A 13,524-nucleotide genomic window follows, 5' to 3' on the forward strand; every position below is an offset into this window, starting at 1 on the left:
AACCATTATAAGATCTATTATGAAGAATCAATGTGTCTCATATAAAACACAGTTTCAGTGCTGAAGACAGAAGCTGGCATGGAATTTTTCTACTCCAAAAGTCAGAAGTGAACAAGATCCAAATTAGGAAACAACAAGCTTGTATTTGGGATTGATATCTATCTAGCTGTATGGCTCTTTAAAACCTTCAGGTCAGAGACAATCACCAACACCTAGACCAACTCCAGGCACTAACTCTGTATTTAAATGACCAGGGTATATTGTTGCTACAGCTGCCATTATGATTAGTTAGTTTTGTTTATTGACTTTAAGTTAGCGCATAAAATAATGAATTCTTCATGACATTTTCACTGATGTACATCACTGTAATGTAGCTACTCTTCATACCTCCTCTACAATTACTTTCTCTGGTGCCTCCAGACCCTCCTGCTGGTCTCCTTGTACTGCTAAATAATTCTGCTTCTTCCCAGTCCAAATGCTCTTTAACTTCTTACATGCTGGATTTCCTAGTAATAGAGAATGGGAGCTTTAAAAAAAAGGAAAAACTAAAACACTAAATTAAAAGGAAACAACAGAGTGTAAACTACATTCCCCAAAATATTATATTGATAATGTTTAGTCCCAGGTATATGTGGGATTGTCAGGGCAGCAGAATTAATATAGCTTATCTGTCTGAAGTAACTCAGAGTCCTTGAATAGAAAATATTTTAAAACAGTAAAATAGATTTATTATGGCATTTAATACAAAGGATGCATTATTTCATTTAAACTTTAATATAAATCAGAAGTAAAGGGAACGTATCAGATAGCTACTGCAGATTATTTCAAGTTAATTATCCTCCCTCTAGCCTCTACCGCTTCCAATTTTACACTTTTCCTCAGCGTTGTTTTTCTCTCTCTATAAAGCTGCTTTAGTTGCTAATGAGATACACTTGGGATAAGGGGCACTGGTGTGAATTTGGGTCGTACAAATTAGTCCAGTTTTTTTCAGATTTAACATACTTGAGTTATTTTTTTCAGCAGTAGTATCAGCATAATAATGGTTCATCCTTCATCCTACAATACTGGTACATTGCCAGCAGAAACCCAGCAACAGCTCCAACTGATACTAATGCAGTCAGTGAATTAGTCTGTCTAGAAATCTAACCTTCAGCTCTGTTGCCTTGGAAACTTAATTTTCTCTGCACACAGAAAATCCACCCTGAAATGTAGATTTAACAGTAATCAGATGTGCTGCCTTGAGGCATATAACAGTTCCATTATGTTAATTTACTATTAATTCGGGATATATATATATATATTTTCAAGAAATATTCTATTATATATATAGGATGTTTGAAAAGTAAAAGTCCAATTTAACTCAAAAAATGGGAAAAAAATCTTTAAATTGCAATTCTCTTCTGAGAGACTGAAGAAGTCAAGTTTAGTAATAACAATGAGGATGATGGTGATAAATTTAATAAATTCCTGATATTTTACGGCTTTGCCTTTTATTAATAAATTAAGGAAGAACACTAAATTAGGAAGATATACACAGTTAACCATTTCCTGTTTCGATTAGTAAAAATGTAAGTAATGTAGTTCATGAAAGGACTACAATAAAGAGACAGAACTAGAGACACAAAATTTCAGGGACATAAAATTCCTTTTCCCATTCAAAGGAAGCACCAAGTTTCTGAGTTGCAAAAATTTTGTCCCACACCCGCTCCCAAGATCAGAGTCAGGGACTCACTACACACAGTGCTTTAGATTGTAGCTTCATTTATTACTTGTATCTCAATATAAACAAATTCACATGTTCTGAAAGTGTACAGAGTACATTTCAACAACTCTCATTCCTTTCTACATCCAGGTAAGCTTTATTTTGAGAATTTAATGTTTTCATTCGTTAATTCATTTCCTTAGTTTTCTTACTGCATATAGTTCACTTAATTGTAAATATTTATCTTAAAAATTTCTCTTTTTTTACATGGTTCCAAAATGGAACAGTCTACACTTGCCCTCTACAAACCTTTTTCTTTACATGTTATCATTTGGACAAATGCACCCATTTCACTGCTTACCATTAACCCGAACAGGATCAGTCTCTTAAAGTTATTAGGTCTGTATCCCTCACACATGGTGCCTTTACTATAAAATAACAACCTCAGGGCAAATTCCCTGAGATATCTGGGAACACTTTGCTGTAATATCTGCATTTTAAAAGGCTTAATAACATATTTTTTTAACTTTAACAACCAAACAGTTTGAGTTTAAGAACTTTAAGAATCACAAACAATTTTGTATTTACTGAAAAAGCATTGTCATTTGAGTCAGATAGCAGAAATGGGTATCTCCTTGTTTCAAAAGAAATCATGAGGATAAAACAGATTGTTTTTTGTCAGATAGTCTAGTGGCTTTTCTACTGTTGTTCAAATTCTACCTCCTAGCTCTTCTAAATTTATTCACGTGTCTTTTTGGGAGCTCCATCTGTTATTTTTTGTGTTAACAGATTTAAAGCCACAATGAACAGGAAAGAAATCACAATTATAAAACAAAGAAGCATAAGGAGGAAAGACGAAAATTGATGTTCCAATAGGAACAGAGGTTGGTTTGAAATCTCCATTTCTAGAACTTAAACACATGTTAAGTTTAGGAACAAACTAGAAAAGCTAAGAAAATGTCTGTTACTTCCACCTGTAGTACATTTTAATGCTACTAAAATTAAGCATCAACAGAAACATTAGTGTATACTATATAAAGAAATATCTGTTCTCTGATTTTTCTGATCACACTTTTGCATAGGTTAGTACAAGATAATAATGATTTTATTATTCCCAGTGATATATGACATACTTTGCATTTATCAGTCTTGTAGATTTAAATGAAGAACATTCTGTATATATGCTCAGGTGTTCCTAACACTTGGGCCCAGCTAGTGGCACTTTTGAGGAAGGTTATGAAACACTTAGGAGCTTGAACCTCACTGAAAGAAGTGGCTCACTGGCAACAGCCTTAATTCCTAGTCACTCTGCTTCCTGTGTTCAGGTGCTATGTGACCAACTAACTTCCTGTCCCTGCTACCATGTCTTTCCTACTTGCTAGCATGGTTTCCTCACTGTGATAAATTATATCTCCCAGAAAATTTGAATCAAACTTTCTTCTTAATTTATTGTTTTCAGGATGTTCAGCAACAAATACGCAACTCCAAACCCCAGAACATTTACTGCCTAAAATTGAAATGACTTCAACTCTACCTCAAACTAAAATAAAAACAATAAATTATAGGAAAAGATGTTACATATATCTTTTATTTGTTTAGTTCCAGACAATCTTCATCATTATCTGAATTTATCTGCCCATTAATATTTGATAAAGTTATTTTAAATTGTCCAATACAAATACAATGCATAATCATTCTTGAATCTTGAATCTTTCTTTTCTTCTGACTATAATATTATCTGCTTTTTGTTTTTGTTCTTGTTTTATTGTCACAGAACTTGAGCTGATCTGTCTCTCTCTCCCTCCCTCTTCCTCTCCCTCTCCCTCTTCTTCTTTCAGACTGTCTCCCTCTGGAGCCCAGGCTGCTGTGGAAGTTACTATATATCTCAAATTGGACTTGAATGCACAGTAATCTTATCATGGTTTTCTGAGGGCTGGGATTATAGTCATAAACCTCTATACCTGGATTTAGAATTTTCATTAAATGTTATAATTCTTTTAGATAAATGCCTCAATTAAGTATACAAATTATGAAATGACAGCTAAATCACTAAAGTTTTAATTTATAATTTATACTGATTCTTTGTGTAGGTGCCAGCCAGCCATGATAGGCTAACTAGAAACAGAACACTCAAAGAAAGTTCTTCCAACCATTCTCACCTGTCAGTGTTGGGCCTAGCCATGATAAGTTTAAGGGAGCCCTGAGTTCTCAGTAGTTTACCCTGAAACAATACCTGGTTGAACAAAGGACCATAAACTGAGATTTCCTCAGCACCACCCAAGAACATACCATCCAAAGAGGAAATGTCTAAGGTTCCAACCATTGTAGATAGGATCACCTTCCAGCACACACTCACCAGGACACTCCTAGACAAATGTCATCCAATCAGGGGTCCTGAACTTTAGAAATCCCTCACCCCCATCTTTACTACTATAAAAACCCAACTCTAACTGAGCTAGGGGCTCTCTGAATATTCCAATACGTTGGACATGTGGAGAGACTTTGTATAAAATAAAGGCTCTTTGCTTTCACATATGGTACTTGGTCCCCTTGTTGGTTTTTGGGGGACTTTGTGGATCTGGGCATAGCATTTTGATTCATAAATTAAAATTATTTTTATAAAATAGAAGATTAGTTAAAAATAATTTCAGTAGATAAAATTTATATGATAATTCTTTTAGTTTTTAAGCCATACCTCTGGTTTTTAATCCCATATTTTAAAAGGAAGGGACTTTATCAATTATCAGATGCTAATAATTATTAGCATCTACCAAAACCTAGCAAAAACACATATGTTATTGCTTAAATTTTTATTATATACCAGGAACTCTGGTGAGTATCTTGCCAGTATTTCCTAACTCAACATTCTCAGCAGACCAATGAGGTGGATAAATTACTAATACAGAGACATTTGCATATCAATAACTATTCTTCTATTGGTAATAGGTATGAAATAGAATCAACATAGGAACCCATTAACAGCAGAATGCACAAGAAAAAAATGTGACATGTATATGTAATTGAATATTTTACAGCTGTAAAGAAAATTGAAATTTGAAATTAAAGGAGTAGAACTGGGTGAGGAGGTAACCCAGGTTCAAAAAAACAAATGTCATATGTTCTCTCTCATATGTAGCTTCAAATGTTTTGTTTGTGAATTTAACTTAGAGAAAATGTAGAAGTCAAAAGAATAGAAGGAGGTGTTTGGGACACATTAAATGGCAAATAAAAGATTATAGATAAAACAAAATTATTGAAGTGGAATACTGAGAACAGAAATTTATGAACAGAGAAGGATGTGGGAGTATACAGTAAATCAAGGAGTGAAGTGGAAGGAAGAACCCAAAAAAGGGTTCTGGAAGCCTCCTAGCTTACAATCCAACTTTAACGGTAAGTGGATAAGTGGAAGGATAGTAGAACACATGTGGAAAGAAAGACGTGGTAGGAATACTTAGAATTAAAGGATTAGGGAAGGATGGAGGAAACTAAGGGATGGTAGGTGACTTAAGCAAAACTAACAGTCTATGTAAGAACCCATGGAAAACCACTAATTACAAAGCAAATGTCACGGCACAATTCTAAAAGAGAGAGAGAGAGAGAGAGAGAGAGAGAGAGAGAGAGAGAGAAACTATGCTGCGTGTGTAGACAATATTGTATTCAGAAGATCAGAAGGCATATGTTATTAGATGAAGAAAAAGTACAAGGTATAGGGCACCTTCCAAAGAGTTATTGAGGTCAAGCAGGCCTCAGAAGACTCTACAACAGCACAGAGTATTTCCATTTGCATTGTTTACCTATCATGCCTAAGACATTACACAATTTAGTGACAGAGACACCGATAAGTCAATTTAAAACTACCACGGAGTCCCGACTGGCTAGTTTTCATATTATTGGAAGGTTCTATGCAGGCTTATTGGGGAGAAGATATATCTTATCTAACACTGGACTTCAAATGTTACAGTACTAACTTGTTAGACAAGATGAACCTACCAGTGCAATAGTAGCACCGCTGTTGTGGGGTAACCGACTGTTTTCCAATTAAGTTTAAGGCCTGCTTCAGGATTGAATTTAATACCTGATACTGTAAGCTTGACTTTCTAGTTGAAGAACCTAGGATAGAAACCTGCTATTGTTATTTTACTAATGCTTTCAAACTGTCTTCTAAATATTTGAACTTATACCCATAGACCTGGGTTGCTCAAATCTTGTTTTGTAAAGCTTCTTTTTTGGCAGTGAACAACAGTTGTCAATAAAAAGGTGCACAGGTGCTTAGAAGAAGAGACTCAGAGCTCAATCCCAAATGAAGCATCTTTATTGACCCAACCACCACCAAGGCTCAGGGAATATTGCAGAGGTACATATAGAAAGATTGTAAGAGTGTGAAGATATAGAAGAGTGTTGTGAAATGCTGTGCTTACATCCATAACATTTGCCCAAGGTCAAGTCATCCTAAATCCTAGCACAGATGTTATAGATGATCTCTAGGCCCTAATTCATACTAACAGTAATTAGGGTGATGATGTTGTCGTGGTGGTGGTTGTGGTACTGTTTGTATGTATGTGGAGGAAATCATTCTTTATTGAAGATGTAGCCATTAGTAGGTTTACCATGTTCTAATAGATGGCCCTGGACAGCACCACCTGGACTATTGGATTATGTTTTTTAAGTTTAAATAAGACTTGAAGTTTAAAGGACATGTGATGAGGGAATAGTCAAGAAATATGAGTTTAGGAATGTAGGCAAAATATGTTCCTATTTCATTGTATACATGAGTGATATTATCAAGATATAGAAAATATTTAAAAATTAAAGTAGTTCTGAAAAATAAAATAAAACACTAGCTTGATACAAATGAATCTAATGGAGTCTCTGATTTTGTTCAACTTCCTTCAATCAAATAAATATTACTTCTATTTCTTAAATGTTAAGATACATTATCACTCTATCAATGAGCACAGGATCTGAGTAATCAACAGAGAACTAACAAATATAAAAGTGGAATAAAAACTTGTTTTAATTTCTTTGGAGGGTGATTGTCTTGATTTCATTTTCTGAAGTTATTATAATATATTCTCAATGAAAGCAATGTAAGGGAGAAAAGGTTTGGCTAACAATTACAAATTACAGTCAGTCTTTGCAGGTGAATAAAGGAGCTAGTCACATTATACCCACAGTCAAGAGCAGAGAACAATGCAATGAATCAAGCATGCAATTTCGCCCCACCCGTCACTCCCCGCTAGTTCTCATTCTCTCTCTCTCTCTCTCTTTCTCTCTCTCTCTCTCTCTCTCTCTCTCTCTCTCTCTCTCTCTTTTTAGTTGTAGGGTCCTGCCAATATCCCACCCACTTTCACACTTTCATTTGACTTTTCCCAATTCGTCTTACCCAACTAAGAAAATTCCTCATAGGCCTACCCAGACCAACCTACTCTAGACAATTACTCAGTGAGACCTCCCTTCCTAGGTTACTACCAACCAAAACTAATCATCGCAATACAGAAAAGAGCGATTTAAACACAAGGAACCGAAAGTGAATCTGAGGATTCAAAACACTGACTGGAGATAGATTGCTAGCATAACAAGCTCAGTGACAATAATCACCAAGTCTGGGATCAAATGACCAACATTTCCAGCATTTTATTGGTTACTCACTTGCCTTACAAGCATGAGACTCAACCACATTCTACTGATTATGTGAAAGTCTGCCCCCAAATGATAATAACTTTTTATCTGATTCTCGGTGATGTGATTATTTTTACTTAAAACTTGTTTTAGATAGGCACCACAGTTTCCCTGTGACTTATCCCTCAATCTCTAGTTTTTATCAAAAATCTGCAGAATTTAGTATCTCTATCACACAATTAGTCATGATTAGTTTAAGCTTAGAAGATGAGGAACCCATAATATTTGCTGCTTTACATTTTATTATTTTATAAAATGGACCACTACTTATTTGCATTGTAGAAAAACAAACTTAAGTGATACATTTGATATCATTTAGGAGAAAGAAATTAGCCTCTTGATCTGTCATCCATTGTGTGTGTGTGTGTGTGTGTGTGTGTGTATGTGTGTGTGTGTATGTATGTATACAATTAGTTTAAAAAAGGTCTTGAATCTGAAGAAAAGTGGGGAGGAATATTGGGAGGGTTACAATTAAAACAAGGCAAAGGAGATATGTAAAAATATTAAACTCTATTCATTAAAAAATAAAATTTAAAATCTTAACTAAATTTGTCAACTATTATGACCATATTAAAAACAATTTGCAAGAAATAAATATATTTATGTATGTATATATAGGAGAAAATTAGAGAGCATACCAATACTCTTATTCAACTGCTGACTTTTTTCCCTTTTCCTAATATTTGTTGTTCTGCTTAAGTTTATCTCATACATAATATGAAAGAACTAAGTGAAGAATAGTGAACCATGCTTCTGTGAGTGAGACCTCCTTTTCTGGGTAGATAATATTTCAAAGAAAGCCAAATAACAACCAAGACTAAACTACTTTAATGATCTTCAATAAGCAGCTCCTATAAACTTACAAAAAGATAATATTGTACAGTGTTCAAACCATTTCCTCTGTTTTAAATGTCCCAAATTACCATCACATGTGAGGAATTCACATTCAAATTTCACATCTTGTATAGAAAAAATTCTAGGACAATTGAGTCAGCTCAATTGAAGAGAAACCCTAATTAAATGTGGTTTTATCTTCCTAGACCTCAGAAACAGACACCTTCCCATGCAGTATTTTTTTCAGAGATTCTTTTACTTCCCTATTTCTCAAAGTATAGATTAAAGGATTCAGCATTGGTCCTACCAAGTTCATCAGAATTTGTACCACAGTTCCCAGCATGGGGTTGGGTGTGGGCTGCAGATATACAGTGATGATGGGTCCATAGGCACAGAGGATGGCAATAAGATGGGCACTGCAGGTGGAGAAGGCACGCTGGCGTCCCTCAGTTGAATGAATACTCAAGATGGAGATTGCAATTCGAGTATAGGACACAAGAATCAGGAGAAAGCAGACAAGGGAGACTAGCCCAACATTAGTGAAGCTCACTCTCTTTGCTAATGATGTGTCAGCAGAGGCCAGTGGCAAGACTGCTGGGATATCACAGAAGAAGTAATCTACTTCGTTAGGACCACAGTAAGGCAAAGTGAAGGTGAGGGAAGTCAAGATACTGGAATGGAGGCATCCTAACAGCCATGTACCTGCAGCTAGTGCCACGCAGATCCTAGCGTTCATGATGACTGGGTAGCGGAGAGGGTGACAGATGGCAGTGAAGCGGTCATAGGCCATCACAGTATATAGAAAGCACTCAATGCTTCCAAGGAAATGAAAGAAGAAGAGCTGGGAGACACAGTCTTGGTAGGAGATGAGTCTGCTAAGGCCCATAAGATAGAGTAGCATTTTTGGACAGGTCACAGAAGAGAAACCCATGTCAAACACGGACAAGTTCCCCAGGAAAAAATACATGGGTGTGTGAAGGCGGGTGGAGGAAATAACAGTCACAAGGATAGACACATTTCCCACCAGGGTGCAGGCATAGAAGGGCAGAAATACCACAAAAAGCATAGTCTCCAGGCCCTCTGTGTGTGGGATTCCCAGGAGGATGAACTCAGTCACCACTGAGCAGTTCTTCATCTCCACCAGGGACAGTTCTGGAAGAGGAAGAAGAAGGAGAGGGAATGGAGAATGTCCTGGCTTCTCATCAATGGTGTGCACATGATAAGGAAATGAAATACAAGCAGATGTGTTTTGGCTCTATGCTACTGAAAGACTGCTTGTGATCCAACTGAAGTATTATAAAAATGCTTGCCATAGCAAACTGAATGTTTCTTCACCAAATAGTTTTGCTGTATGGATTCCATACAGCAAATTTTTGCAGATGTTTCTTGTTAAATTAATGTCGAGAAAAGATCACGTGTGAAAACGGAAGAACAAAATCCACATAAATGTGTGCTGCTCCTGCACTGTGGGGAAAGATATTAAGCCTCAGAATAATGTTTAAAAATGTTCACATCACTCAAACCACAACTTTAACATCATTGTATTTGCCATGCACTATTAATAAATCTTATGTTTTATCCCTTTGTTTTTGGTAAAGAAAGTCTTAAAGCAAAATTGACTGATCGCTGCTTTACAGCTCAAAAGAGGTTTACTTAATCTCAATCTCCTAATTCTCACAGACTCTCTATGCTTCACGTCTGGAAAAGGAAATAACGACTTGAGTATCGGATATTCTAAAAAACTCTGATGGCATCTGCGAAGGAGTGTTGGCATTTCTGTCCATGTTGAACCAGAACCCAAAGCTACTCACCTTCTTGCCTCCTTCACAAGCACTTGAAGATTAATAAATCTTTCTAGCTTTCACACAACATGCATACATATAATTGTGAGGTCAGGAGTAGATTTTGTTATGCATAACTGCATCCATAATAGAAAGAATAATGTTAGGCACAGAGCTGGTTCTCAAAATAAAATAACTCAGTGTCTAGAAAAGAACTGGATATCATTGTTTTTCTTTACAAAAACTTATGTAAAAGGTCAGATAGTAATTTTCCTAAATAACCCTGTAAAACAGTTGATACCATCCACCTTTGAGGCTATTCTACTAAATATTTACTTGCTTGCCAATGACAACTACAGAATATTTGCTATTGCTCTACAAAAAATTAGCAGGCTTCAAACAAGAGCTGTACATATGTTTATACACCCATTTCAAAACAGTTTGACTATCACTCATTGAATAGAAATGCAAGCTTAGATATAGGATTACTGAGAATTTCTATTGTATTAAGATTTTAAATTAAGGCAAATTGTTATTTATTAAGGGAAATGTTAATAATGGTGTCTGTGAGCTGATGTACAAGAATGGTGGAACAAAATAGAAAGCAAATACTAGTTTACTTTTTTCTCAAAAAATGATCCTATTCATTCTGAACTCTGAGAACATTTGTAAACAAGCACATCAAATTCTCTTCTCTGTATACGTGCAGTGTGAGCATATATGAACATGCCTCTTACATTATTCACAGAGAGGCACTTTGCTCTTTAACCTCTTGTCCATTGTTTTTTCTGTGATTGTTACTTTACTCTGAAATTGGAGATACCTATAGAAACGAGCGAAGCATTTTCTCTCAAGCTTACTAAAGCTAATCTTAGCCATGAAACTGGGACAATGATATAAAATTGAATGTGCCCTGTCTTCTGCAAAATATTTTCTAAGCAGTAGCAACCTAATTATTTCCTCATATATAGAAACAAATGTTTTTGGAGCCCTTGGGATCCAGTGAATGTGTACTATTCCATCAGGGTTCTGAACAAAGGGAGTAATCAGATGAGATGCTACTAAGAGATCCAAATAAGTACCTCTGATAATGCTTTCTCTGATGGCATTACTTTGAAATCATTTTAAAAAGTAAAATGGTAGAGTCACATTCAGACATCCTATTTCAGTTACTGACTGGAAAAAGAGAAAAGCATAATGGCTGTAATTCAGTCTGGGACACACATAGAAATCATCCCTCAGTATAAGTATGCATTATTAAGTTATCAAATATCAGTCAAATGTCTCCGTCCCTTTTAAATGTCCAATTTCAAGTATTTTATTCTAGAATTTTCATACTTCTTTCTATGGACTCACTTGAGTCTTCCAAAAATATAGGCATAACATATCTCAAAGCACTAGATCGTGTTGGTATGAGGGTATTTGACTAAAACTGAGGAATGTTAAAGTGTAAAATCTTGATCCAATAGAAGCAATATTCTTATCTAAAAGGAAGGTTCACCAGATTGCTTTCTCTTCAATTTCCCACTTCCTGTGTCCCACCACCTGAGGATACAATGACAAAATGTCTGTGTCAGCTTCCTAAGCCAATCCTTATGCAAGCCTTCATCTTGGATGGTTGTTTATGCCAAGCATAAGTGGTAGGCCTTCATGATAACTATAGCGAACTAAAATAATCCTAATTTTCTGGCATTTTCTATTAGTTTGATTTGAAAACAGCTCCAATTACTAGAATTGCCAACAAACATGTTTTTCAATTGATAAAACTTATTTCCAAAAGCAAAAACATGTCACCAAATGACTTTTCCATAAATAAATAAATATACATATCACTCAGCAAATGGTAAGAGAAGGTATTGCAATAAATACAAAAAATTGCTGTGATCTGGACTTTTTCACATGAATTTCCTGTATTAATAGTCAATCTTTCTTTTCCACAACACACAAGCTTCATATTCTCAAACAAATAAAATTATATAAAACACAAATTATTGAAACAGAGAACCAAAAAGACTTACAATGCCAAATTTTAGTCATTTGAAAAAACTAAAAAATAATCCTCTCTGATGATGATTTCTGTAACACACACACAAATAATGTACAAAAGGAAAGTTAACAGAAGTATATATGAAGTAGCTAGATGTGAAACGTTCAATCAAAATAATTTATCAAAAGTACAGCAAATATTTATTAAAGCTGCCTAATAAACATAGAAATATGAATATCCACATGAATTACATTCTATTCAAACTGTGCAAATAGTTAATTATTTGAATGAAATTATATGGATGAAAGACATTCTCTATCTCACAGCTTTATGGGTCAGGAATCCAGGCATTGCCTAATTGGGTATCAGGAGTTCTGCCAGGAAATTTTATGAGGTTACTGTCAAGCTGCCAGCTTGAAGCTGAGGCTTCAGTTATACCTGAAGTAACCCATAGGGAAGAGCTTACATCCAAGTTTACTCTAGGGGCATCTATACAACTGGGAGCTGAGACAATATTGCTTCCCAACATGAGGGCTGGCTTCTTCAAGACAATCAAACCAAAATACTATAATTATGTAATAATATATATATACATATATGTATATGTATATATATATATATTCATACTATCTATGTGGCTAGAAGGCACAGTTGTTTACAATCTAATTTCATGGAGATATTCAATCATCCTTGCTACTTTCTACCCCTAGTATCAAATGTCAAGTCCAAATAGTAGATTATACAAGAAAGAAAGATCTTGGATGTAGAGGCAGTACAGGAGGTCATGGTCTACTAAATAATTAACTATCTTGGGAACAACAGGATATCTTTATTTTTCCACATCAAAAATGAAATTATTTCTTACCCTATCCAAATATAATTAAATTTGAAGTAGATTAAAGATTTAAAACTGGAAAATAAACTCATAAAAATTAAATAGGGTAAAATTGTAAAATATAAATAAATTCAAAAATAATATAAATAAAAATATAAATATAACATTGATATTAGAAAACTAAAAATATGAGCTTTCATCAGTAGTTTTATTTTTATAGATATGTGTACAATATCTTAGATACTCAGAAAAAGAAATTAAAATAAAGAACATAATTGTCATGATATATTTAACAACATTTTACAATCCCAACATGTGATGAGATAAAGACGCTTCCTTAAATCAAATTGAATCAACATGAATATTTATTTATTAATTCTAATCTTGGTAACATTTTATGATTTCTATTAGGAATTGTCAGCATACTTATAAAATATACATAACATCTGTTTCAGTTCACCTGAGAAGTCTTGTTATGTACTGACACCAAATCAATGAGTAAAATTTAAGATTACGCCCCCCCCCAACCAGGTCCTCAAATGCACCTGTTCATTCATTCTACAACACACAGGCACTATCAGACATTTTTAGTTAGGATAAAGTGTTTTCATAAGTATGTTAAAATGTATTGAAAAAAAAGCATTGTTGCAACTTTGGATGACACATTGAATGTTAGACAGTTTTGGAACCACCTGGGACTCTTTCA

At 34.8% G+C, this 13,524-nt stretch overlaps 1 protein-coding gene across 1 annotated transcript; it reads right to left on the reverse strand.

The window, feature by feature from the left end:
• Nucleotides 1-8,417: 8,417 nt before the first annotated feature.
• On the reverse strand, nt 8,418-9,350 carry Or10d3 (olfactory receptor family 10 subfamily D member 3). The gene has a single exon (XM_048417393.2). It carries the CDS (start codon nt 9,348-9,350, stop codon nt 8,418-8,420), a length of 933 nt encoding a protein of 310 aa, XP_048273350.1.
• Nucleotides 9,351-13,524: the final 4,174 nt, after the last annotated feature.

Source organism: Myodes glareolus, chromosome 4 (genome assembly GCF_982192425.1).
Source record: "Myodes glareolus chromosome 4, mMyoGla1.1, whole genome shotgun sequence".
In the NCBI taxonomy this organism is placed as follows: Eukaryota; Metazoa; Chordata; class Mammalia; order Rodentia; family Cricetidae; genus Myodes; species Myodes glareolus.

Bases quoted from the DNA above. Each gene is read 5' to 3' on its own strand.
- Or10d3 (XM_048417393.2), bottom strand. From the start codon at position 9,350: ATGAAGAACTGCTCAGTGGTGACTGAGTTCATCCTCCTGGGAATCCCA.